The sequence below is a fragment of the Procambarus clarkii genome, chromosome 71, assembly GCF_040958095.1.
Source record: "Procambarus clarkii isolate CNS0578487 chromosome 71, FALCON_Pclarkii_2.0, whole genome shotgun sequence".
NCBI lineage: Eukaryota > Metazoa > Arthropoda > Malacostraca > Decapoda > Cambaridae > Procambarus > Procambarus clarkii.
The window spans coordinates 27498671-27525911 of NC_091220.1; the positions used below are offsets into that span (position 1 = coordinate 27498671).

Sequence of the window (27241 nt, forward strand, 5' to 3'; positions counted from 1 at the left end):
CCGCCGTGATCGCTATTGTCTTCGCTATCTTGCGCGGTCCTTACAACATCCTTCCTCTCACCTCTGTCGTGCTTTAACTTTTACCCCTCCTGCGGTTCCTGTTCCTCTTCACCACCTCCCTCTTTCTGTCCGGTTATCTCGCCTACAGGACTCTTTCCGTTCATATTTCTAATGTTTCTCCTCGTGTTGTTCCTTCTTTGCCCCCGTGGAGAGTCCCTCTTCCACGGTTTTGTACATCCTTGATCCGTATCACTAAAGCTTTTACCCGTCCTACGGTTCTAAAACGCCTTTTCCTCGAGCACTTTTCTTCTCACTCCCGCTCCGTTTCTGTCTTCACCGATGGGTCTAAGTCTGCGGACGGTGTTGGCTACTCTGTTGTTTTTCCTGATCGCACTTATATGTGTCGCTTACCTCCGGAGACTAGCATCTTTACAGCGGAGCTTTACGCTATTCTTTATGCTCTTCGTCTCCTGCTTTATTGTTGTCAGTCTTCCTTTGTAGTTGTTGTTGACTCTCGTAGTGCCCTCATGGCTCTCGGGTCTTTTAATCCAGTTCATCCAGTAGTTGTCGAGATCCAGCATTGGCTGTTTCTTGTTCACAGTAAATTTAAGTTGGTGTAGTTTTGTTGGGTTCCCAGCCATATTGGTGTGTCTTTAAATGAACGTGCAGATGCTGCCGCCAAGGAAGCTGTCCGCTCTTGTCCCATCTCTCGTAAAGGTATTCCGTATTCCGACTTTTACCCGGTTATCCATTCCTCCGTCCTTTCCCGTTGGCAGGCTTCTTGGTTGTCTGTTAATGGTAACAAACTACGTTCTCTTAAATGTTGTGTTTCCTCGTGGCCGTACTCCTTCCACCGTAACCGGCGGTGGGAAACAGCTCTGGCGAGGTTGCGTATTGGCCATACTCGCTTAACCCATGGTCACTTGATGGAGCGCCGCCCTGCTCCTTATTGTCCTAGTTGCATTGTCCCTCTTACGGTCGTGCATGTCCTTCTTGAATGTCCTGACTTCCAGGACGAGCGTGTGTCTTGCTTTCCGACCGCCCCTCGCGGTCACCTGTCCCTCAATAGAATTCTTGGTGACTCGGATACTTTTGATATTGTTCGCCTTATGCGTTTTTGTTCTTGTATTGGCATCCTTGGTGATATTTAGCGCCCTCTGATTATTTTGCGCATTTGATGGTGCTACATAGCCTTCCCGGTTAGGTGCCTTCTTTTGATAATTACTTACTATATAATCATTTATAATTAATGTATACTTAATTTGAACTTAAAATTTAAATTTTTAAGTGAATTTTAAATAAAAATAATTTTTTGTTATTTTTTTTTTGGTTACTTAAAATAACATTATATAGTTCATGTTTTTCTAGAAATGATAATTTCTTCTTTTGTCCGTTTAGGCTGTGTGACCAAAGGCCGTTTGTTCCTATCTTCTTCATCATTCATCGAACCGTGGTTGCACAATCAGACCCACGTACACTGGTTAAAAGCAACACCTAAAAGCAACAACAAAAATGTAGTACATTAGTAATTTTGATTATATATATATATATATATAAAATCTTATCATAAATAACTTATTTATGATAAGGAATCTTATCATAAATAACATCTCAACAAAAATCACATCATTCTAGGTGATTTCAATATTGACCTGGGTCTACAAAATAACCCTCTAGTTGACTATTTCCATAACAGCATGTAATCCTCTATGATAATCCCCACAATCACCAAGCCCAAGCCAAGCACTAGAACAAAGTTCTCAAGTAAAGCCTAGCCTCAGGCCGGGCTTGGGGAGTAGAAGAACTCCCAGAACCCCATCAAGCAGATAAGTTTGTGGGTTATGAAGAGAGATAGATCTCAACGACTAACAAAATTAGCAAGAGAAATATAGTCGTTGAAATGTAAGCCTCATCCTTACCATACACTCAAAACCTTGAGAAAGCACTCAGGAGTGTGTGAAAGACTTGGTGTTAATATTACATAATTTACAAATACGTAAGTGTTAGATTTTATCCTATCCTATAAAAACAAGATTATATCATTATTCTTATTATTTAGCAATTTTATCTTTTCTGCATGAACTACCAAAAAATTTTAATTAGAAAATTAGCAAGTTATTTAATTATCAAGAAAATTATTTAAATTGTTTAATGTATTGAATGGCATTTTTCAAGTTGCAAATTTTTTTAAATTACTGTTGTAGCTTATCAATGCTTATGTTTGTTATTCTCGGAATTCTCTGCTTCATATTTGAAGCATGGTTTCCTTTTTCGTTGTTGAGGATAGCCCATATCGCCTTCAGTTTCTTATTTGAAGTGTCTTCCGCAGCTAAGCATCTTTGTTTTTGCAACGTCAAAATCATCTGTAATAATTGAATATACCTGTAATTAGTAATATATCAGTGAGATATATATTTATCGTTACCTAGTAGAGTAATGAACACTAAGAAATAACTTAAATCAGCTTCCTAAAGAGATTATCTTGAGATGATTTCGGGGCTTTAGTGTCCCCGCGGCCTGGTCCTCGACCAGGCCTCCACCCCCAGGAAGCAGCCCGTGACAGCTGACTAACTCCCAGGTACCTATTTACTGCTAGGTAACGGGCATTCAGGGTGAAAGAAACTTTGCCCATTTGTTTCTGCCTCATGGGGGAATCGAACTCGCGCCACAGAATTACGAGTCCTGCGCGCTATCCACCAGGCTATGAGGCCCTCTGTGATGTTTAATAATACGACGTACATGATTTGGAACTTATAGCTGGGGCACACAAGTCTTAAGTAGATATGAGGAAACCCATCTTGTGATTAAAATATAATTATAATGCTGTTTTTATGTCTGCAATGTTAAAGTTATGGTGAATGAATGAATAGGTGTCTTGTATCTTAAATCTTAATAATTATAAATTTAATACCTACCGGTTGTTGATAGGATTGTTGATACGACATGCACTCGCCAGTTTGTCGTGTCTGGCTTTTCATGCTTTTGGGCACTAACTGTATGCCTGCTCCGAGGCCACCAGCACAATATGGTTTCCTGAAAAGTCAAAATAAATTGTTACATGCTTATTTTAGCACTAATTTGGAATATTTTTAAACCAACTCAATATATGCAATTTTTTAGTTTCAAAGTAATGCTTACATCATCAGATTTTTCAATCCAGGTTGCTGAGATGATACCCACACTATGATCATTGAAGCCTACCACAGCGTACCGCTTTTCAAATGTCATCTACAAAATTGAAAAATCTTATTAAGGGTTGTTCTCCCCAAAAAAAAGAAATTAGCATAAAGTTAGTAATAGATTTATGGATTAAATTACTTGAATATGTCAATCTTAGATTAGCCACATTTGTAAATGATTTTCGGTTGGTATAAACAGTAACTGCCATGTATGGACTAAAAGGCTTAATACAGTTTTATCTCTTAATGTGCTCTCAAAATATTAATAATTTTCATGAAATACAGGCTAATGGGATTTTTAAACAGGTAAATGTGGTATTTGTGTGTTACTGAGGAAGTCATGGTTGTAGGGTTGATATAAAGCCATTGCTTGGTTATTGACTTTAATACTTAAACTGATACATGACTAGTAGCTACCAAGCTTGGCGGGTGTCCTGTATGCTCTCTGTTTACCTTCTCTCGGCGTCTGAGTCGCCGCACATAGAAAACGGATGGTACCGATTTCTGTGAACATGACATCACTCCTTTTCTTTAAAAAGAATAAATATAGGATGTCTACCATGCTTGTAGTACAAAGCAAAGTTATTGACACAAAGTAAGTTATTAACATATCAAGAGATATTGCATACATTTAACATTAATTAAGCACACAAAGAATTTAAACAACTTAATCTTTACCACATACGATATCAATGTTAAAAATACATATGCAATGTTAAACAAACATGAAAGAAACTGTAATACAGAGTTACAAAATATTGAATGAGAGATCTGCATTATTCAAACAATATTAAATTTAGTTCAGCATAACAAGTAAATACTTTACATTACATGAGAACACAATTAATCATCAAATCGTGTAGGACGTTTAACATAACATTTAGGATGAGAGTCCTTAAATACAAGAATATCCCTTGATGAATTGTTTGTCGGGTTATATCTCATTTTTTTTTTCGTTCGTATGACTTTGCACTTCATCATTTTCTACACTAGTTGGAATCACTTTGAAATAAGCCATATTACGTGTTATACTATGATCTCTATTACTAGCTGTTACCATAGTTCCTTTTACACTAATCACTTTATATGGTTTTGTATCATACGGCATATCTAGCTTTCCCTCTTTTTTTCTTTTTAACTAGAACTGTGTCTCAAACCTTTATGAATTGTTCCTTTGCACGTTGATCATGAGCAATTTTCATTTTGCCCTTGGCTAGTGCATCCTTCTGAGCGAGACGTTTAGACGTTTATCCGTTACCTCGGCTGGCATGACAGATAGTCCGATTCTCATAGGACGTCCAAATAAAAGTTCGCCAGGCGACTTGCCCAGTGTTCCATGCGGTGTTGCACGGTAGTTCCTGAGAAAAGCATACATAGCTTGTTTCCAGGATCGTCCTTCGGCATGAGCACAGCGTACCGCTTTCAGGAGAGGTTGCATGAATCTCTCGACTTCTCCATTTGCTTGAGGATGTAGTGGCATTACACGGCGGTGTTTGAATCCAGTATGCTCAGCAAAGTTGACGAAGTCTTGTCCATTGAATGGCGGTCCATTGTCCGACTTGACAACTTCAGGAATGCCAAAGTTTGAAAAGATGTTGTCGAGTTTTGGGATGACAGCCTTTGCAGATGTGGAAGTGATGATTTCTACTTCTGGATAACGTGAGTGATCATCAATGACTACCATCAAGTACTCTCCAGTTGGTAGCGGTCCGCAGAAGTCCATCGATACTTCCGTCCATGGTGCAGCAGGTAGTGGTGAAGGTTGTAGAGGTGTTGGTCTTGAAGTATCCACTGCAGCTTGGCAAGGGACACAGGCATCATGCATATCCTTTGCTTGACGATCAACGCCAGGAAACCACACCTTTTCTCGTAGCAGCTGTTTGGTCCTAACAAGACCTTGGTCTCCTTGATGTGCAAGCTTCAGAGCACGTTGCTGGAGAACAGCTGGAATGACAATACGAGTACCTCGCAGCACGGTGTCGCGTAACACTTAATTCTGTCTGGATGCGTTCAAGTGCTTTGAATGCATCTTGGTCAACTCCTGAGGGTGGGATGCGTTATAACTTTTTCCTAGTCAATGCATCCACTGTTACTTGCAGAGTTGGGTCCTCTAGGGTTGCAGTACGGATTTCATCAAGAGTGAGAGCCTCAGGGACTGCATCACAGGTTACAGAGTGTACATATTCCTCGGCAACTTGCTGATGCTTGGTGATGGTGAAACTGTTGGCAGGATGACAACTGATGTAATCAGGGGGATTGCCTGCACCGGCTTGTATTTCACAATAAAGTTGTATGGTTGCAGACGAAGAGCCCATCTCTCAATGCGAGCTGGTGGTTTGGACTTTGGATTATTGAAGACGGTCTCCACCACGATAGTCACTGACCACAAACCGTTGAAGGGTGCACCAAGCAGATACACATTGAAGTGTTCACAGCCCCATACAAGAGCAAAAGCTTCCTTCTCTGTCTGCCTGTATCGTTGCTCAACATCTGTGAGAGAACGGCTGGCATAGGCAATTACTACTATGGGATCAGGTTGACCAGGTATGTGTTGGGCTAACACAGCACCTAAACCAATAGGACTAGCATCCACCGTTAACTGGTGTCCATTGATGGATCAAAGTACGCAGCAGTCGCATTCTCTACTAGTGCATCTTTCACAGCATCAAATGCATTTTGCTCGATATCACTCCAGTACCATGATGCATTTTTTCTTCAGGAGCTCACGTAGAGTTTTTCATAATGGTAGCAAAATCTGGAATGAAGCGAGAACAGTAGTTTGCCATTCCCGGAAAACTATGTACTTCAGTAGATGTTGAAGGAGGTGCAGCATTCTTGATATCTGCAACTTCGTTAGGATCTGGAGACAGACCTTTGTCACTAAGTACATGTCCGAAGAATTAAATTTTATGTTGATTGAACTCACGCTTTGCTCGGCTTAGCGTCAGATTTTTGTCTCGTAGGCGTTGCAATGTTGCACGAAGAGCTTTGTCGTGTTCAGCTTGGGTACGGCCATAAATAATGTCATCAGACATATTGTCAGCATTAGGTATATCTTGCAATACCTGGCTGATGATGTGGTGGAATACCTCGGCAGCACTGTTAATACTGTGACGGGGAAGTGTTGGAGTGTTGATGTTCGGCAGTCCTCCAATGGCAGGTGTCAAAGCCTGGTCACACTTAAATCAAAAATATAAACTGCTTGCCTGTTGTCTGTGGTAAGTTAGAGGGAGGAACATGTAAAACACAAAGTATGAACAATGAAACTTTAATACATTTACTTTAAACATAAATGAAAAATAAAGGCAAATCTTGGGCAAATGACTAATGAAATAAAATGACAAAGATAAATACAAAATCACAATAGATTAAATAATGTTGAAATGGTGCTGAGAATATCGGCTATGGCTGAAACCTCCCTTCATATACGAGCTAATGAGCTAGTATGCCAGGGAGAGATGTCAACGCTAAGAGCACAAGGAATATTCTGAAGTTGATAGCTGGTCAGGCTCAGACGTCGACTCTGGTAGAGGGTGCCGAGGTGCTGTGTGCAGGTGTGCGGCTGGCGAGTCACCAATCAGGGGCAGGCAATCTGGTGAAGGGTAGTTAGCTGGTTTGATGACGAGCCGGCGTGTGGAGTGGGGGGAATTGGGTACGTTTTGCCTCCTGGTCAAAACGTTTTGTGCTACCGGTGACGTATCTTGAATGTAGCATCTTATACTTGTATTTTGGGACGTAACTTGAAGTAGGGAAGAGCAGGCTCAATCTCTCTAGAAAGAGATTATCGTCACAATACCAAAACTCAGGCGCTTGTACCCATACAGACCTCGATGTGTCGTAAACGTTGTGATGAATCGACTCTCATCATCAAGTTCAAGCTGATGATAGCCCTTGTTTAAATCTAACTTGCTGAATACAGTTGCACCATTCAAACGGTAGATCATATCATCTACAGTGGGTGTAGGATGGCGTTCACGCATTATTGCCTTGTTGGGAACACGCATGTCGACACAAATGTGTATCTCATCTGGATTCTTCGGCTTTGGTGGAGTGACAATTGGGCTTACCCATGGTGTTGGGCCTGTTACTGGTTCAATGATATCTAGTTCGATCAGCCTATCCAATTCGGCATCGACTATCTTGCGAGTATGGAATGGCTGTTGGCGATGTGGTTGGGCAACTGGAATTACATCTGGATTGATATGCAGATGTACTTTGCTATCAGTATAACAACCTATGGATTCAAATCGATCAGAAAATTCAGCAACAATAGCATCAACATTGTTTGCAGATTCCACTGCTACAGCATTAGAAAGCTGAAGTAGCCCCAATTTGGTTGAAGTCTTGTAACTGAATAGAGACTCCTTTGCATTCCTAACAACATGGAATGTAGTAGTGAGCAATGCACTTTTTGACTTAATCTCTGCAGTGAAAGTTCCAATCACTGGCAAGGCTACCTTTGAAGCATAGGCAGTGGCTTTGCCATTGTAGTTTTCAAGCTTTGGGAACTGTTTTTTGAAATTCCCATAGTGACATTCAGCAATGGTGTCAGTGTTTGCTCTAGTGTCAATAAGAACTTTGAGACAAATACCAGCAATGTATACTATAGTCTCTGGGTTGTTTCGTAGATCATTCCATTCTGTGATTGATTGTACTCCATAAATATAGTCACATTCACTGTCATCTGAGACTGGTTGTAATGAAATGTTGTCTTGTACATTATTAACATTCTGAATATGAGGTGCAAGATTGTGTTTACCACCTCGACCCCTCTGACCTGATCCTCGTACAGTGCTTTTATTCACTGACTGTGGTTTCTTTAGTGCAGAACGACACATAGCACCAAAATGACCGAGTTTTCCACACTCATAACACTTCTTACCTTGAGCAGGACAAACATTACCTTGGTGTGGGTAGTCTCCTCCACAATTGTAACATTTATTGTTGACACCCTCTGATGTGGGTCGTTGTGACTGCTTGAGTCTTGTTCCATGACTCCAGTTGTGATGTGGCTCTCGGTTCAATTTACTGTTAGGTTTGCCATGATATCTTCTTTGATCATGGTGTCCTCCCTGAACCTTACGTACCTCATCACTGTTAGTAACAGTGGCAGAACCGTTGTTGGCACTGCACTCCATGACACGAGCATCACGTGCAGCATCTTCCATTTGAAGAGCCATATCCAGTATCTTGATAAGAGAACTTTCATCATCATTGTTATAAAAATGGTGGGCTTGCTATGGGGGATCTAGTATTAAATGGGTGTTGGGGCAGTAGTTAGCATTAAGGGTTATCAAATATGGGAGATCTCAAAGGCCCGGCCCCCACTATATAGAAATATATATATTTCAATATAAATATATTGCCTAGCCTCGCCATACTCCCTTACTCCATTGTACCCCTGTAAGCCCCTTGTAAGCTACCTCATTTTTTTCTTTTGTTGTTCATTTTGTGTTTGTTTTGTACAGTATTGTTTACATATTTTTCCCCCTTTTATAGCTTAATTCTACCTTGTAACTTGCCTTTCTTGCATTGTTCTCCTGCAATCAGCTTTTTTATGCAGACAAGTATAGACCCAGAACTAAACCTCTTATCCACAATCTATGACAATCATCACTTTAATGATCTAAATTGCAGATATTTTGCAGCACATGATGTAAACAATGTATTAACTCATAATCACAAAATCTCTGTAATCAACTTGAACGTTAGATCCCTAGGTAAACACTTCGATGATGTTAGTGCCTTGATTGAAACTATTGACAACAAATTCTCTTTTATTATACTTATTGAAACATGGTTGAAAGAGGATACTACTCAACTCTTTAACATGCCTAACTACTCGGCAATTCACAACTGTCGTCAACTTCAGAGAGGTGGTGGCACTGCTCTTTACTACCACCAAGAACTAACATGCTTAAAAGAAATTAGAACTAGAGACTGCTATGGGGAGTATATCTTCGCCAGCTTCAGAGTCAAGGGTGCCGAGTCTGTCCTGTCTGTGGGTGCAGTCTATAGAATTCCTAACACTGATGTGTCCGAATTCAACTCAAACCTTAGAAATCTAATACTTGATAACAGACTGAACAAAAACCATCTAATTATCGCAGGGGACTTTAATATTGGCCTCTGCGAGCCTGAACACCCTACTGCTGTTAGCTTCCTCAACTGTATGAATTCCTGCTTCCTCATACCCTTAATCACTAGACCTACTAGAATCACAGATAGCACTGCCACGACTCTAGATCACATCTAGACCAACATAACCTCTCCGCTTAATTCAGGTATAATCACCGATAGCACTACAGACCATTACCCCACATTTCTCTTAACTAACATTAGCAAACCACCTCTAGAGTCAAGAGAAATAAGTTTTAGACTGCACAATGAAACTGCTATATACAATTTTATAACTGCTGCTGATAATGTCAACTGGGAGTCCGAGTTAGGTAACATAGTGGACATCAACCTAGCAGTGCAATCTTTTCTTCAAAAAACTCTTAGCCTTTATAACACCCACTGTCCTATGCTTACAAAACAAGTCACAACCAAAAGGCTTAACAATCCCTGGCTTACAAAGGGAATACTTAAATCCATTAATAAAAAACATGACCTTGAGAAGAAGTATAGGTTAGGAACCGTCTCCAAAGAATTCTCAAAGAATTACTCGTTATTGCTATCTAAAATAATTAGACGAGCCAAAACTAAATACTATGAAGATAAATTTACCCAAATAAAGAGCAACATTAAAAAAACTTGGAGCACAATTTCACAAATATTGGGATCAAAGAAGATTTTAAATAACAAACCAACACTCCTGTCCAATAACATTGGTCAGCTTTCAGCCTCTGATTCTGCTATTGAGTTCAATAGGTTCTTCTCTTCCATTGGTTCAGAGGACGAAGGTAATATCAGTACGAATCAAGAGAGCGGTACTCTTATGGGCCATAACAAAAGAGGAGAGGGAGAATGGCATAACCACGGAAGTGACTAGGATGAGTGACAAGCATCGGCTCTTGCAGACAGACACAAAGCGGTGAAAACCGCGTTATCAGAAATTGGAGTTCGTAGAAGTTGGCATAAAATACACGAATATTTCAATGAAGAATAAACATTGTCAAAAATAATGAGAACAGAAATAGTGAACAAGGGTCAAACAAAGGCAAATTAAAACACAACAAGGTAGAGAAGCAACTGAGTAAAAGAACATGGAGAAACTACAGAAATAACAGAACACCGGATAGTAGGGAGAGATAGCAGAGGGCCAGAAATAAGTACCTCAGAGTAAGAAGGGAAGCAGAGAGACAGTTTGAAAATGACATAGCGAGTAAAGCCAAGACCCAACCAAAGCTGCTCCACAGCTACATCAGGAAGAAAACAGCAGTGAAAGAACAAGTGATGAAACTGCGAAAAGGGGAGAACAGATACACAGAGAATGACAAGAAGGTGTGTGAAGAACTCAACAAGAGATTCTTGGAAGTCTTCACAATAGAACAAGGAGAAGCCCCTGCACTAAATGAGGAGGAGGCAAACCAAGCAACCTTGGAGGAATTTGTCCTCACCAGTGATGAGGTCAAAAGGTGTCTGCTGGAGCTGGATGTGACAAAGGCTGTTGGGCCTGACAGAATCTCACCATGGATACTAAAGGAAGAAGCAGAAGCACTAAATGTGCCACGCTCTCTCTATGGTGTATAACAGGTCACTGGAAACAGGAGACTTACCAGAAAGTTGGAAGACAGCTAACGTAGTCCCAATATACAAGAAGGGTGACAGGCAAGAGGCACTGAACTAATGGCCAGTTTCCCTAACTTGTATACCATGCAAGGTGATGGAGAAGATCGTGAAGAAAAGGCTCGTAGAGCACCTAGAGGGAAATAACTTTGTAACGCACCACCAACAAGGGTTCAGGGATGGTAAATCGTGCCTCACAAGTTTAATAGAATTCTATGACCAGGCAACAAAAATTAGGCAGGAAAGAGAAGGGTGGGCTGACTGCATTTTCCTGGACTGCCAGAAAGCCTTTCATACAGTACCCCATAAAAGGCTGTTAAAAAAGTTGGAGCAACAGGCAGGAGTAAAGGGGAAGGTGCTCCAGTGGATAAGGGAATACTAAAGCAACAGGAAACAGCGAGTAACGGTGAGAGGGGAGACATTAGAGTGGCGAGATGTCACCAGCAGAGTCCCACAGGGCTCAGTACTTGGACCCATCCTGTTTCTAATATATGTAAACGATCTTCCGGAGGGTATAGGCTCGTTCCTCTCAATGTTTGTTGAGGATGCAAAATTTATGAAAAGAATCAAGATGGATGAAGATAGACAGAGACTACAGGATGACCTGGACAAACTGGAGGAATGGTCTAGAAAATGGCTGCTAAAGTTCAACTCAGGAAAGTATAAGGTAATGAAATTAGGCGAATGGAGCAGGAGGCTGAATACAAGGTATCATCTGGAAGGTGAAATCCTGCAAGAGTCAAATAGAGAGAAAGATCTAGGGGTTGATATCACACCGAACCTGTCCCCAGAGGCCCACATCAAAAGAATATCATCAGCGGCATATGCTAGACTGGCCAACATAAGAACTGCCTTTAGAAACTTGTGTAAGGAGTCGTTCAGGATCCTGTATACCACTTATGTAAGACCAATCCTGGAGTATGCAGCTCCAGCCTGGAGTCCATACCTAGTTAAACACAAGACAAAGTTAGAGAAGATTCAGCGGTGTGCCACCAGTCTCGTCCCGGAACTGAGAGGAATGAGCTACGAGGAAAGGCTAAAGGAGCTGAACCTCACATCCCTGGAAAACAGAAGAGTAAGGGGAGACATGATAACCACCTACAAAATTCTCAGGGGAATTGACAGGGTGGACAGGGACAAACTCTTTAGCACCGGTGGAACACGAACAAGCGGACACAGGTGGAAACTTAGTACCCAGATGAGTCACAGAGATATTAGAAAGATTTTTTTCAGTGTCAGAGTAGTTAATAAATGGATGCACTAGGAAGTGATGTGGTGGAGGCTGACTCCATACACAGTTTCAAATGTAGATATGATAGAGCCCAGTAGGCTCAGGAATCTGTACACCAGTTGATTGACAGTTGAGAGGCGGGACCAAAGAGCCAAAGCTCAACACCCGCAAGCACAATTAGGTGAGTACACAGTATTCTAAGATCAGGATCAGTGAAATCGGTTATGGGGCATAGGTAAATCTAGCAAGAACAATGAATCAAGGGAGTGGTAGGACGGACCAGAGGTGACCTGACAGGGTCCGGAGCAGGAGGCATCGGAGAGGGGCGGTCAAGGCAATCAGGGGGGGGGGGGAGGGGGAGGACGGACAGAAACAGGGCAGCCCCCCCCTCATCAAGGGCAGCATCCGATAATGAGAGAGAATATTGAGGGCCAAGGGAATCTCCATATCCGGGACAGGGGGGACTTAACCGCCAAAATGGGAGGGGAGGCTACCTTACCTTACCTTGAGGTTACCTTGAGGTGCTTCCGGGGCTTAGCGTCCCCGCGGCCCGGTCGTCGGCCAGGCCTCCTGGTTGCTGGACTGATCAACCAGGCTGTTGGACGCGGCTGCTCGCAGCCTGACGTATGAGTCACAGCCTGGTTGATCAGGTATCCTTTGGAGGTGCTTATCCAGTTCTCTCTTCAACACTGTGAGGGGTCGGCCAGTTATGCCCCTTATGTGTAGCGGAAGCGTGTTGAACAGTCTCGGGCCTCTGATGTTGATAGAGTTCTCTCTCAGAGTACCTGTTGCACCTCTGCTTTTCAACGGGGGTATTCTGCACATCCTGCCATGTCTTCTGGTCTCATGTGATGTTATTTCTGTGTGCAGGTTTGGGACCAGCCCCTCTAATATTTTCCACGTGTAAATTATTATGTATCTCTCCCGCCTGCGCTCAAGGGAGTACAGATTAGGCTCTTTAGTCGGTCCCAATAGTTTAGGTGTTTTACTGAGTGGATTCTAGCAGTAGAGGATCTCTGCACACTCTCCAGGTCAGCAATTTCTCCAGCTTTGAAAGGGGCTGTCATTGTGCAGCAGTACTCCACTCTAGAGAGCACAAGCGTTTTGAAAGTGTCATCATCGGTATAGCATCTCATGTGTGAAAAGTTCTTGTTATCCAACCTGTCATTTTTCTTGCAGTTGTGACGGATACTTTATTGTGTTCTTTAAAGGTAAGGTCTTCCGACATGAGTACACCCAGATCCTTTACATTGCCTTTACGTTCTATGTTATGATTTGCCTGAGTTTTGTACGTGGTTTCCGTTTTTATATTTTCATTTTTTCCATAGCGCATGAGCTGGAACTTATCTTCGTTAAACACCATATTATTTTCTGTAGCCCATAGAAAGACCTGATCTACATCTGACTGGAGGTTTGCCGTGTCTTCTATGTTGCCTACTCTCATGAAGATCCTAGTGTCATCTGCAAAGGATGATACAGTGCTATAGGTTGTGTTCTTATCTATGTCCGATATGAGGATGAGAAAAAGTACTGGAGCAAGCACAGTGCCCTGGGGTTCTGAGCTCTTCACGGTTGATGGGCTGGATTTTAGTTTGTTGACTATTACACATTGGGTTCTGTTGGTCAGGAAATTGTAGATCCATCTGCCTATTTTTCCGGTAATTCCTTTTGAACGCATTTTATGTGCAATAACACCATGGTCACATTTATCAAAAGCTTTTGCGAAATCTGTATAAATTACATCAGCGTTTTGTTTGTCTTCCATAGCATCTAATGCCATAGCATAGTGGTCCAGCAACTGTGACAGGCAAGAGCGCCCTGTTCTGAAACCATGTCGTCCGGGGTTATGGAGATGCTGTGATTCCATGTATTTTGTGATCTTACTTCTTAGCACTCTCTCAAAATTTTTTATGATGTGCGATATTAGTGCTATCGGTCTGTAATTTTTTGCCTCTGCCTTATTTCCTCCTTTATGAAGTGGTGCTATCTCTGCTGTTTTTAGTATATCAGGAATAACGCCAGTATCTAGGCTTTGTCTCCAAAGAATGTGGAGGGCCTGCGATAGTGGTTTTTTACAGTTCTTGATGAATATGGAGTTCCAAGAATCCGGGCCTGGTGCAGAGTGCATAGGCATACTGTTTATGGCTTCCTCAAAATCCAGTGGGGATAGGGTGACGTCTGATATATGATTTAATGTTGGTATCATATCCATGAAAAATTCATTTGGGTTATCAATCTTTAATGCGTTTAATGGCTCGCTTAAAACAGAGTCGTACTGCTTCCTCAGTAGCTCGTTCATTTCTTTGTTGTCATCGGTGAAAGTTCCATCTCCCTTTCGTAGGGGCCCGATACTAGTTTTGATCTTGATTTTGCATAGGAGAAAATTTATTTCAGATTTCTCTCTATTTCACTGATGGCCTTTTGCTCTCTTTGCCTCTCCTGGGTTTTGTATGATTCTTGTAGCTTGAGTTAAATTGTTTCTATTTCTCTACCTAACCTTCTTCGTCGTTCTTGAGATAGGGTGCGACTCTCAAGTTGTTCCACGATTCGTTTTCTTCGCCTATATAGGGAACGACGTTCCCGTTCCAATCTGCATCTCTTCCTCTTTTTTCTTAGAGGTATGCGGTTTGAACATATTTCTAGTGCTACTGAGCTTATTTTTTCCAGGCACTGGTTCAAGTTTGCATTTTCTAGCTGTTCTTCCCAGTTTATTTCTGTGAAGTCCTGGTTTATTTGCTCCCAGTTTATCTGTTTATTATTGAAGTTGAATTTGCTGAAATCTCCTCCACCGGGAATCTGGACTGGTTTTGAAGGTCTATGTCCCCATGGCTTGGGTAGTAGAACCCCAGTCACAAATACCATAGTTGAGATACAGATAGATGAGAGAATAATAGAGCGTCACCAGGGCAGGGCGGGGTACATAATATCTGATCTTAGAAAGAATGCCAAAAGTTTTAGAAACTTTTTTTGCTATATTTAGAATGTGTCCCTGGAAATTCAACTTGTTAACGATGAGGACACCAAGGAATTTACCATCAACTTTACTACTGATTTGTATATTTGTATTTTATGGGAACATATTGGTTCCCTGTTCCCATATATACAGGGAACCATCAGTGTATATGATTTGAGAGAGAGAATGCTCTGTGGACAGAGCATCAATATGGCTTAAGGCGTTGAGCTTTGCCTCTAGACGAAGCTTGGGCTGATCTCTAATTTGCTTCTTGGGTGGAAAGGGAGGGATTAAAACTGGAAAGGGTGTAACCTCCCACGGTGCAGGAAAGTGCCGTTGTTGTTTCTCTTGGTACAAATCATGAACCTGATACATTCTGAGTTGAGTTCCAATTTTTGTTATCCATTTGGAACAATGCTGATCTTCAATAAAAAAATTCTGGAGGGCTTCTGTGCAAGGACTAGGATGAGTTAGCCTAAGCATTTTTATACCAATTTGACAGTTAATTTCAGTAACACGATCAACAACGCTCGGAATATTAAGTTCCTTTCTCATATTAAGTATCTTTGAGGTACGAGGGCACCCAAGGATTATCCTCAAGGCTTCGTTCAGCAATTTTTCAAGCCCTCCAAGCTTTCTTTCAGGCATCAAAACAAGCAGAGGTGCAGCATAATCCACTAAAGATCTGATGTATGCAAGGTACATCATTTTGACAATTGTGACATTGGCACCATAGCCTGAGTGATAACCTGCAACAGCCTTGAGAGCTCGGAGCCTCTCTTTATACTGACGACAGAGTCTGAATACAACAGGACCATACAGTGGCACCTCAAGGCCAAGGTATTTGAATCTGTTTACATAGTCAAGCTGGGAGCCATCAGACAGTTGCATCTTGCGAACAGCTCCTCCCTGCCTGGGTGGGCGCCGATTTAGTATCTTTGTTTTCTCTGCTGGGATAATTAAATCTAGGTCCTGACATGAGTCTAATACAGAGTTAAGAGTGTTCTGCGTGTTAGCATACCCAGTTGTGTGTATCATTATATCATCAGCATACCCAGTTGTGTGTATCATTATATCATTGACAGACCCAGTTGTGTATATCATTATATCATCAGCATACCCAGTGGTGTGTATCATTATATCATCAGCATAAGCAGTGGTGTGTATAATTATATCATCAGCATACCCAGTAGTGTGTATCATTATATCATCAGCATACCCAGTGGTGTGTATCATTATATCATCAGCATACCCAGTGGTGTGTATCATTATATCATCAGCATACCCAGTGGTGTGTATCATTATATCATAAGCATGCCCAGTGGTGTGTATCATTATATCATCAGCATAGCTATAATGATGTGGACGTTGGGTTTGCTCGGTACAGAGTTTAACAGCGTGTTTATTAAGATATTAAATAAGGTAGGACTGAGGACACCTTCCTGTGAGGTACCCAGTTCGAAGTCTCTTGTTATCATTAATAATTTTGTTGTATTTGTGTCTAGCTTCAGACACGTGCATGTTACAGTATGTCTTAAAGAGTTGAGAGCAATTAAGGATGATAAAGAGTCACAATTAATGTATCAGTTTAGAGAATTGTACACATTTCAGTGCAAGAAGCAAGGAAAATAGTTCGGATTGAAAGGGGGGTAGAGGCCCAGTTGTTTATACGGACTTCCCACTCATAATATAAGCTTTTGATACAGTGCTACATAAAAGACTGATTAAAAATATAGAGGCTCACTATATTGTGGATTCTATATTAAGCTGAATTAGGGCATGGCTATACCAAAGGAATCAAAGATTTAGAATCAATGGGGTTAAGTCGCAACACATGGTTTTACACATGGCCGTTCATGTTTAACAAATTTGCTCTCTTTTTTATTCCAGCATAGTTGAGGCAGTTGATAGTGGTAAGGATTGTGATGTTGTGTACCTTGACTTTAGCAAAGCTTTTGATACAGTGCCACATGAAACAATGTTGACCTTCAATAAAGACATTCTGGAAGGCTTCTGTGCAAGAGATAGGATGATCTAGCCTTAGCATTTTTATACCAATTTGACAGTTAATTATAGTAACACGATAAACAACACTCGGAATATTAAGTTCCTTCCTCATGTTAAGTATCTTTGTGGTACGAGGGGCATCCAAAGATTATCTTCAAGACTTCGTTCTGCAAGTTTTCAAGCCCTTTAAGCTTTCTTTCAGTCATCAAGGCAAGCAGAGATGCAGCATAATCCACTAAAGATCTGATGTATGCAAGGTACATCATTTTGACAATTGTGACATTGGCACCATAGCCTGAGTGATAACCTGCAACATCTCCAAGAGGGCTTATGGAGCCTCTCTTTATACTGACGACAGAGTTTGAATACAAAAGGACAATACAAGGCAAATTTTAAGGTATTTGAATCTGTTAACATAGTCAAGCTGGGAGCCATCATACAGTTGCATCTTGTGAACAGCTCCTCCCTGCCTGGGTGGACACCCATTTAGTATCTTTGTTTCCTCTGCTGAGATATGATTAAACCTAAGTCCTGACATAAGACTAATACAGAGTTAAGAGTGTTCTGCATGTTAGCATAACAAGTAGTGTGTGTCATTATATTATCAGCATACCCAGTAGTGTGTATCATTATATCATCATGTATGATGATACATGATACAAGGAGATCTAAATTGATCGATCGAACGATCTAAATTGGGTACTGAAATATGGTCAAAAGATTGGCGGATGCCGTTTAATACTGACAAATGTAAGGTTTAAAGGATAGGTAATGACGATAGATCGAGTTACAAGATATAAGCTAGATGCATGCATGGTGCTAAGATTATGGAGTCGAATTATGAAAGGGATCTGGGAGTTATGATTAGTAAGAATTTAAAACAAACAAAAATCAATGAATAAGGCAAACAGAACACTGGGATTTATGTATTGAAAAATTAGTAATAATTAAGATATCGGTTCATTGTTCTTCAGATATATCTTGCTCTGGGTAGGCTCCATTTAGATATATATGCACTTCACTTTTGGTCACAGTATATCCACAGCATGGTTATAAATTTACTAGAATGCGTCCAGCGGAGGATAACAAAGTTAATACTGCAAAATAGAAACCTGTCATATGAAGAAAGATTGTCAAAGCTTAAATTACATTCTCTAGAAAGACAAAGAATTATAGCTAGGTGACTTGTGGTTTATGTTTTTGTTGATTTGTTTCTATATTTTCATAAATAAAGCATGCTTACTGTCTTATTCCAAGTTTTACGACAATTTTACAAGGTTTAAAATATAAAGCTCAATATATTTCAGTTTTTTTATACAGGAATTATACATTAATATAACATTATAATAATGTAACGATGTCGTGTAAATAACGTTATAATGACGACATATAAATGTTATATTTATGTTATAAGAATATAAATTGGATAGGTTTACATAAAGTAAACAAAAAAAAAACGAAATGTTGACTGAAAATTGTTTATTTTTATATATATAAAGCATGAAAACATTATAATTCCATAGCATTCACTACTATTTTTAAATTTTTACATAAATCTTAAAAATCTGTGTCTCAAGAATGCATGTTTTTAGTTATATCTAGTGGTTTTAAGAACGTCAGAAATACGTATTTATGTCAAATGTTAGAGTATTACCTTTGTGGCACCATTTAAAAACGTTCACAAACGTTCTGTGTTTGCTGGGTAGAAGAGCTCCCAGAACCCCATCAAGCAGGGAGAGTCAGGAGCTGCCTGATCTGGGACCAATGTAGTGTGGGCTACAGAGCCCAGCTTTCCATCACAGTTCGACTTAGGGGCCTGATCTCCCACCCCTCACGTCTTAGAAGTTAAAAAGAGGGTCAGATATCAGCATGTAAATGAATGAGTAAACATTTCATCAACAAACAAGGCCCCATACCCACCATGGAGCCACAATTAGGGGATAGGACACCCAACAAGACAAAGCCCCCCCCCCCCAGGGGTGCACTGTAGATATACGCCCTACAATCGCAACCATAGGAATCATCAGTCCGTCAAGATATAATGGAAGCTCAGCATGGTATAATTGGGCTCAGCAATGAAGGAAATGATTGACAATAAAGGTGTCCTCTTGCTCGACAATGACGAGTACCATAGTTTTACGGGTGAGAGGGTGTGCCTCCCCAAAAACCTGGTGTCTAAACAGAAGAAAACATCTGAAAGAATAATCAAGAATTGCAAAACGTCACAAGGAAATAGCAATTAAACAGGAGAATTGGGAAGGAAAAATTAAACTTAATAGGAAAAAGCATTCAGCACAATTAGCGAAGATGGCAGCAAGAGCATTAGGCTTCAAAAGGACAGAGGACACTGTCCCATGGAGCATCACACTCTAGCATCCGCCAACCAAGCCCCCTCATGATGGCAACGGGCTGGAAAGGGAGGGGGGAATGAGAAAGACGAGAGGGTGAAGAATACTGCCCAGTGTAACACCAGTGTTAATAGGTAGAGTGGGTGAATTGGAATCATTCACAGACATACTGGAGCCTGTCACTAACGTAAGACTCTAGGTATTGGAGGGATTAACCTCTTACTCTGTAATGTTGTAATTTAAGAAAGTTAATGTGTTAACAGTGTAAAAGTCTTAATGTAGGTCAACAAATAAATGAACAAGGGTACTCATTTCTTCCAAGAGCTGCACATATAAAGTTAATCATACTAATTGGTGCATGATTGGTCCTTTTTTGGGCCTGAAGCCATTATAGTAAGAACTAAGTAAATTTTGTTTTGCTAAATGAGAGAGGTGGTGGCACTGTTCTTTACTACCACCAAGAACTAACATGCTTAAAAGAAATTAGAACTATTGACTGCTATGAGGAGTATATCTTCGCCAGCCTCAGAGTCAAAGGTGCCGAGTCTGTCCTGTCTGTGGGTGCAGTTTATAGAATTCCTAACACTGATGTGCCCGAATTAAACTCAAACCTTAGAAATCTAATACTTGATAACAGACTGAACAAAAACCACCTAATTATCGCAGGGGACTTTAATATTGACGTCTGCGAGCCAGAACACCCTACTGCTGTTAGCTTCCTCAACTGTATGAATTCCTGCTTCCTCATACCCTTAATCACTAGACCTACTAGAATCACTGATAGCACTGCCACGACTCTAGATCACATCTGGACAAACATAACCTCTCCGCTTACTTCAGGTATAATCACCGATAGCACTACAGACCATTACCCCACATTTCTCTTAACTAACATTAGCAAACCACCTCTTGAGTCAAGAGAGATACGTTTTAGACTGCACAATGAAACTGCTATAGACAACTTTATAACTGCTGCTGATAATGTCAACTGGGAATCCGAGTTAGGTAACATAGAGGACATCAACCTAGCAGTGCAATCTTTTCTTCAAAAAACTCTTAGCCTTTATAATACATACTGTCCTATGCTTACAAAAACAAGTCACAACCAAAAGGCTCAACAATCCCTGGCTTACAAAGGGAATACTTAAATCTATTAATAAAAAACATGACCTTGAGAAGAAGTATAGGTTAGGAATTGTCTCCAAAGAATTCTCAAAGAATTACTCATTATTGCTATCTAAGATAATTAGACGAGCCAAAACTAAATACTACGAAGATAAATTTACCCAAATAAAGAGCCACATTAAACAAACTTGGAGCACAATTTCACAAATATTGGGATCAAAGAAGTCCTTAAATAACAAACCGACTCTCCTGTCTAATAACGATGGTCAGCTTTCAGCCTCTGATTCTGCTATTGAGTTCAATAGGTTCTTGTCTTCCATTGGTTCATCCCTTGCAAATGATATTCCATCTTCCAGTACTGACATTAAGGACTATCTTACAGGTAACTATCCACAGTCTCTGTACCTAAAGCCTATTAATTTCACTGACGTCAATGAGATAATCCTTTTCCTTAAAACCAAGTCTGGTGCCCTTGAGGAGATACCAACTTTAATTACAAAAAAGCCTCCAGATCTTTAGCCCCTGCTATTGCTTTGCTCTTCAACAAGTCACTTGAACTCCAAACCTTTCCAGATATTCTAAAAAAAAGCGAGAGTAACGCCTGTCCACAAATGTGGTGATCTCACAGATGTTAACAACTACAGACTGTTAATCAATCCTGCCAAACTTGTCAAAAATTTTTGAAAAACTAATCTATAAGCAGCTTTACTCATATCTAGCCAAACTCAATATACTTAGCCCTTGCCAATATGGTTTCAGATCCAAAAAAAGCACTAACGATGCACTTATTAGTATGCTTAACTCGATTCATACAGCTCTTGATAAAAATGAGTTCCCTGTTGGGTTATTTGTGGACCTGCGTAAAGCTTTTGATACTGTCAACCACCAAAACCTTCTTCTTAAATTACATCATTATGGAGTCAGAGGACACTCCCTACAATACCTCAAATCCTACCTTACTGACAGGCTCCAATATGTTTCTGTGAATAATACAATTTCTCCCACCCTACCCATCAACATTGGTGTTCCTCAGGGCAGCATACTTGGCCCTCTCCTCTTTCTCATCTACATTAATGACCTTCCAAATGCCTCCCATCACCTCAAACCAATTCTATTTGCTGACGACACAACCTTCATTTACTCCAGTCCTGACCCCCTTGCTCTAAATGCCACAGTAAATACTGAGCTAAATAAAGTCCATCTTTGGCTAACTGCCAACAAACTCACCCTTAACATTGACAAAACTTTCTATATTCTGTTTGGCAATAAATCCTCTAATCAAATAAATCTCAAAATAAACAATACCCAAATTTGTATCAAATTAGATGGCAAATTCCTTGGCATTTTCATTGACCACAAGCTGAATTTCCAGGGACACATTCTAAATATATCAAAAAAAGTTTCAAAAACTGTGGGCATTCTTTCTAAGATCAGATATTATGTACCACGCCCTGCCCTGGTGACTCTCTATTACTCCCTTATCTATCCATATCTCAACTATGGTATTTGTGCTTGGGGCTCTACTACCCAAAATCACTTACGTCCTCTAATTACTCAACACAAAGCTGCTATTAGGACAATATCCAACTCTGGCCCCAGGCATCACTCGGTACCCCTACTCAAATCTCTGAATATGTTAGACATTAAGTCACTGCACATTCTCTCATGTGTATTATACATATATAAAACACTAAACTATAATGCCAATCCTGATCTCAAAAGCTTCATAGAAGGATGTAACAGAACCCATGAGCACCACACCAGAAATAAATACAGTTTTGATATTCCTAGAGTACGACTTAATCAAACTAGAAATGCTCTACAAATCAAGGGGCCCAGAATGTGGAATGACCTTCCCAGCCATGTTAAAGACTGTACCTCTCTCAACCAGTTTAAGTTAAAAACGAAGCTATACCTAATAAATTCCCTGTAACCTACCTTACCCTTTTATTGTCAACCAATGTCTGTTTTTTAAAGAGCGCTGTTTGTCGACATAATTGTATTTGTGCTGCTTTTTCATCTATGTTTTCATTTCTTGTTTTCATTCTACTCATTATGCTCAATTAGTATTAAGCTTGTCATTTAAGTTTATCATGCCCGAAACGCTTTGCGTAATAGTGGCTTTAGGCATTGTATGTACTAGCTCTACCTATAAGTCAACCAATCTTTGTAAAAATTTATTGTATGTATGTACCTTATCTAAATAAACATTTTATTTTATTATTTTATTTTATTTTAAATAGGATTAAGGCTGCTTGTAGATTAACTCTTTAAAATATTTTAGACAAAATCTGCAGAGTTGATATTGGTCTATAATTGTTGACTTCAGTGAGATTGACACTTTAATGGACTAAGGTTACTCTTGCTTTTTTTCCCCTTAGAATATCAGGAAAGGTTTGGAGTTCAAATGGTTTGTTGTAGAGCAACGAAATGGCTGGAGCTAAAAATCTAGAGGTTTCTTAGAAAATTAGGGTTGGTATGTGAACATATGGTATCTGTGCATGGGGTTCATTCAACCACTGCAAATTACCTGATGCTCATCACCACCCAATAAAAATCTGCTATCAGAACAATGAAACTGTCTTCAAACAACACACAGCCTCTCTGTTTAAATTCCTGAACATGCTAAATATACACTCGCTCTACACATTCTCTTGTGCTATTTACATGTACAAAACCTTGTTCCTAAATGCTAAACCTGATCTGAAACTCTCAATTGATAGATGTAATAGAACCCACGAGCACCACAACATAAATAAATATCTGTTTGATATAAATTGACAGTCATGCTAATATAATTGCCAGTAAGGTTTATGTAATTCACAATCATCTTAATATAATTGCCAGTTTGGATAATATAATTGACAGAGGATTATATGAATCAGGATAATATTATTGCTAATCAAGCTAATATAACTTTGAATCAGGCTTTTTCACCTACAGGGTTATTGATCGATGGAACTGACTACCTGCCAACGCCATAACTGTCAAAATGTGCTGAAATTCAAAATATACCTGGATCAAGCAAAATCAAGCAAAATGGGGGGGGGGGGAAGGAAACCTTCAACAAGCTGCCAGCTTCCCGTTTTTATCGAGGCCACTAGGGTTAGTGGCCCCTCAGGTAAATCGGGTAAAATATTATTCCAAGACAATTACAGCATAACTGATAAAGTTAGGCTAGAGTAATATAAATTTCTGGTAAATTTAGAGTGATGTAAATTTCTAGAGTAATATAAATTTAAATTTCATATTAACTTGACTGACAGTTATAAATGCCAATCTGCCTTCAATTAACTCTTCGGTGAAATATTTATAATCAGGAGTATTATTCATAAATATGCCTAAACAAAAAATATAAAATAGACATCAGTTTGCATATGAATCTGATGAGAAAATTCCTTGATTAACCTACATTTCCCTATCAATCAAATGGTCTCATCTTAAGTACGTCTCAGACTGTCTTCTTCACCAGCACCAATGCTAAATAATATTACAACAATAATGTCATTACAATAATGTAATGAATCTCTTAGCTACAGAGTATATTACATTTTAAATAAATTTTCACAGAGAACAAAAACAGAAATCACACTATTATTTACATAAATATGAAGAAAAACATTTAAAGCTTTGATTTATCTTTGCTAAACTAAAGAGATATTTCTATACTTATAAGCAATTTTGAATTTTCCTATAGTGGCAGCTTCTCTAGTTCTTGCTTGGTCATCTAACTTTCATAAAAGAACAATATAATAAAATATCTTGATCTTTACCTTTCATGGTGAAGTGTATTTCTCAAACAAAATAAAATTACCTTTGAAGAACATCCAACTGACATTGTGATAGCACACTGTTAGATTAAAGTTAAGTTAATATACCTGTATGTGCCTCATTCTCCTTCAACATTCTCTTAATTACCTTCCACACTCTAAGTGTTTAGCCTATTATCTGCATTTTGTGCCTCTTCATATCACTAAGACGACTGAATCTCTTCCCACACTCTGGGCACTCGTGAGGCTTGTCACCTGAATGCACTAACATATGTGTCTTCATACTTCCAAGACGACTGAATCTCTTCCCACACTCTGGACACTCGTGAGGATTGTCACCTGAATGCACTAACATGTGCCTTATTATTATTCCACGTTCTCTAAATTTTTTGCCACACTCAGCACATTGAAAAGGTCTCTTATACGCATGCACCATCCTGTGAGTCTTCATACGTCCATGCTGACTGAATCTCTTCCCACACTCTGGACACTCGTGAGGCTTGTCACCTGAATGCACTAACATGTGAGTCTTCATACTTCCAAGACGACTGAATCTCTTCCCACACTCTGGACACTCGTGAGGCTTGTCACCTGAATGCACTAACATGTGCCTTATTATTATTCCACGTTCTCTAAATTGTTTGCCTCGCTCAGCACATTGAAAAGGTCTCTTATACGCATGCACCATCCTGTGAGTCTTCATACGTCCATGCTGACTGAATCTCTTCCCACACTCTGGACATTCATGAGGTTTGTCACCTGAATGCACTAACATGTGAGTCTTCATATTTCCACGCTCACTGAATCTTTTCCCACACTCTGGACACTCGTGAGGCTTGTCACCTGAATGGACTAACATGTGAGTCGTCATATTTCCACGTTGACTGAATCTCTTCCCACACTCTGGACACTCGTGAGGCTTATCACCTGAATGCACTACCCTGTGGCGGTCCATAGAATTACCCCAATCACCCCAAATCAGGCCAAAACTACCCAAATCGTCCTAGCATTACGTAAGTAATGAAGAAATATGGCATATTTACTTACTATAATGTTGGTGCTACACATAGAACATGATCAAACCTATTTTTACTCTGAAATAATCTAATTTCATAACGAAATTAGAGGTATATATGTGAGAGGTGACGCCATAGGAAGTCGACGGTCCAAGCGACAATTGTGTGGAGCGACTTATCCAAGAAATATGGTCGCCAGGAGAGTGTTTTCTGCCATATCAGCCTCCTGTACACAGTGATCCAGTCCTTTTCGTTCATTGAACACCGAACCCTACACGCCCTCTGATATATTGCTTAATTAACAAATAAAGATTATATTTGTATATGTTATCAGAAAGGCAAATATAAAATAGTTTTTGTGAATCCATCACAGAGATTATACCTTATTAGAGAGGAAAAATATTCATACTTTAAACAAGGCTTCATGGCCGACGCTCTCCTTACCGATATGGGAATGTTACGAACCCGGATCCAGCGTCCGAGCAAGGAGCAGTAACAACTACGCCATCTGTGGGTCAGCTCCAGAAATCCCCGCCAAACGAACGACGACACCGGATGAGGACGGCGAATATCGGCCACAAGGGCCAGTTTCCAGTCCTGTGCAGCTCACAACACAGCCGCTCCTGACCTCTGGTGAGGTGGTGCTCCGACGACAGCGCCATCTATGGACTGGATACGTCAGGTGTTTGCGCCCGAGCCCGTAAGTGAGATGTATTAGTGTCCCGGTTATTGATGACGTGTCTGTTTACAGAGCCGACCTGGGACCACTGTGTTGAAGGTTGAGTCAGTCTACCCGAGGCAGCCAGTCTCCATACTGTGAAGTTTGCTGCAGCTGTTGTGACGTCGTCCCCCCGGAAGAACACGGTGGTGTGTTAGCCTGCCAGTGGAGTGGCAGTGAAAGGATTTTCCCGGGACCGACTGTTGGAGACGATCATCCACTGGGGTATTGAGGACAGGAGGGTGATTTGTGATATCACACGAGACTCCTGTCTAGGGCGTACCCCTTATATCGTTCGTGGAGTGGCCGTACCAGCCTTGGTGGCTCAGTACCTGCCAGCAGACCAGCTGGACGTGTGGTTGACGGCCTCCACGACGGTGCCCCCAGTGGACCTTCGTTTTGGCTGACCTGTGGCCCGGGTAGGCTCGGCATTCTCAGAGGACACGTGTTGAGGCCACGAAGAAAGCACCAAGGAATCGGCACCGAAAGTGGTGTGGCACCAGCGTCTTCAGCAGAAGACCACGATTATGGATTAATCCCCTTGTATAGTGTTAATACCCTCCCCCTGTGCAAGTTTGATTTTTATATATTTAATAGGTGATGGTAATAATTATAATATTAAGTTCTTAGCTTTCTTTCCCTACTCCCTTTTAAGTTACTTGCGTCACGGATCTCATCCCTTGATAGCCAATACTGGCTCGGGAACGGATACATATATCTTCCTCTAACAACATCAGAGTAAGGACCCCGTTGCGTCCCGAGAGGGCCGTAACAGGGAACTATGACTTGGGGGGGGTAGAAATAGCCTAAGCTACTCTATCCCTTTGAGATGTATTTATTGCTTATCTCAATAAACATACTTGAACTTTAACTTGAACTATGACCTTCCGAAGATCAATGTTAATTTAATCTAGATATTGTAATAAACGAAGTTTTCTATGTCATCATAAAGACATAAATATAAGCTGCATGTTAATACTTTGGCATAAATATAACTGAATTGAAAGTTAAGATATATGCCTTTTATAGTTACTTGATGGCTCGCTCAGGGAGTGTGAAGGCCTCCACACAAGCCAATCAATTTTATAATTACTTTGCATATATGCAAAGTAACGCCATAGGTCTTTGTCAGAATAAAGCCATGTAGATGATAATGTAACTAC

General features: G+C 40.4%; 1 protein-coding gene across 2 annotated transcripts; it reads right to left on the reverse strand.

Annotated features, from left to right (window-relative positions):
• Window positions 1-1358: 1358 nt before the first annotated feature.
• Window positions 1359-26845, reverse strand: LOC138356331 (uncharacterized). Of its 2 annotated transcripts, none has more exons than XM_069312301.1 (4): window positions 25805-26845; window positions 3139-3228; window positions 2916-3033; window positions 1359-1494 (listed from the first exon to the last, which is right to left on the reverse strand). In XM_069312301.1, the coding sequence occupies exons 2-4, from the start codon at window positions 3226-3228 to the stop codon at window positions 1463-1465; spliced, it is 240 nt and encodes a 79-aa protein (XP_069168402.1). In that variant the 5' UTR covers window positions 25805-26845; the 3' UTR covers window positions 1359-1462. The 2 variants fall into 2 exon arrangements, with proteins under 2 accessions (XP_069168402.1, XP_069168401.1); XM_069312300.1 differs by lacking the exon at window positions 1359-1494 and adding an exon at window positions 1605-2363.
• Between the last annotated feature and the right edge of the window lie 396 nt (window positions 26846-27241).

Coding starts and splice junctions, on each gene's coding strand:
- LOC138356331 (XM_069312300.1), bottom strand. CDS start 3,191: ATGATCATAGTGTGGGTATCATCTCAGCAACCTGGATTGAAAAATCTG. Junction 3,034..3,138: donor GGATTGAAAAATCTGATGAT/GTAAGCATTACT, acceptor TTGACTTTTCAG/GAAACCATATTGTGCTGGTG. Junction 2,364..2,915: donor AACAATCCTATCAACAACCG/GTAGGTATTAAA, acceptor CAATTATTACAG/ATGATTTTGACGTTGCAAAA.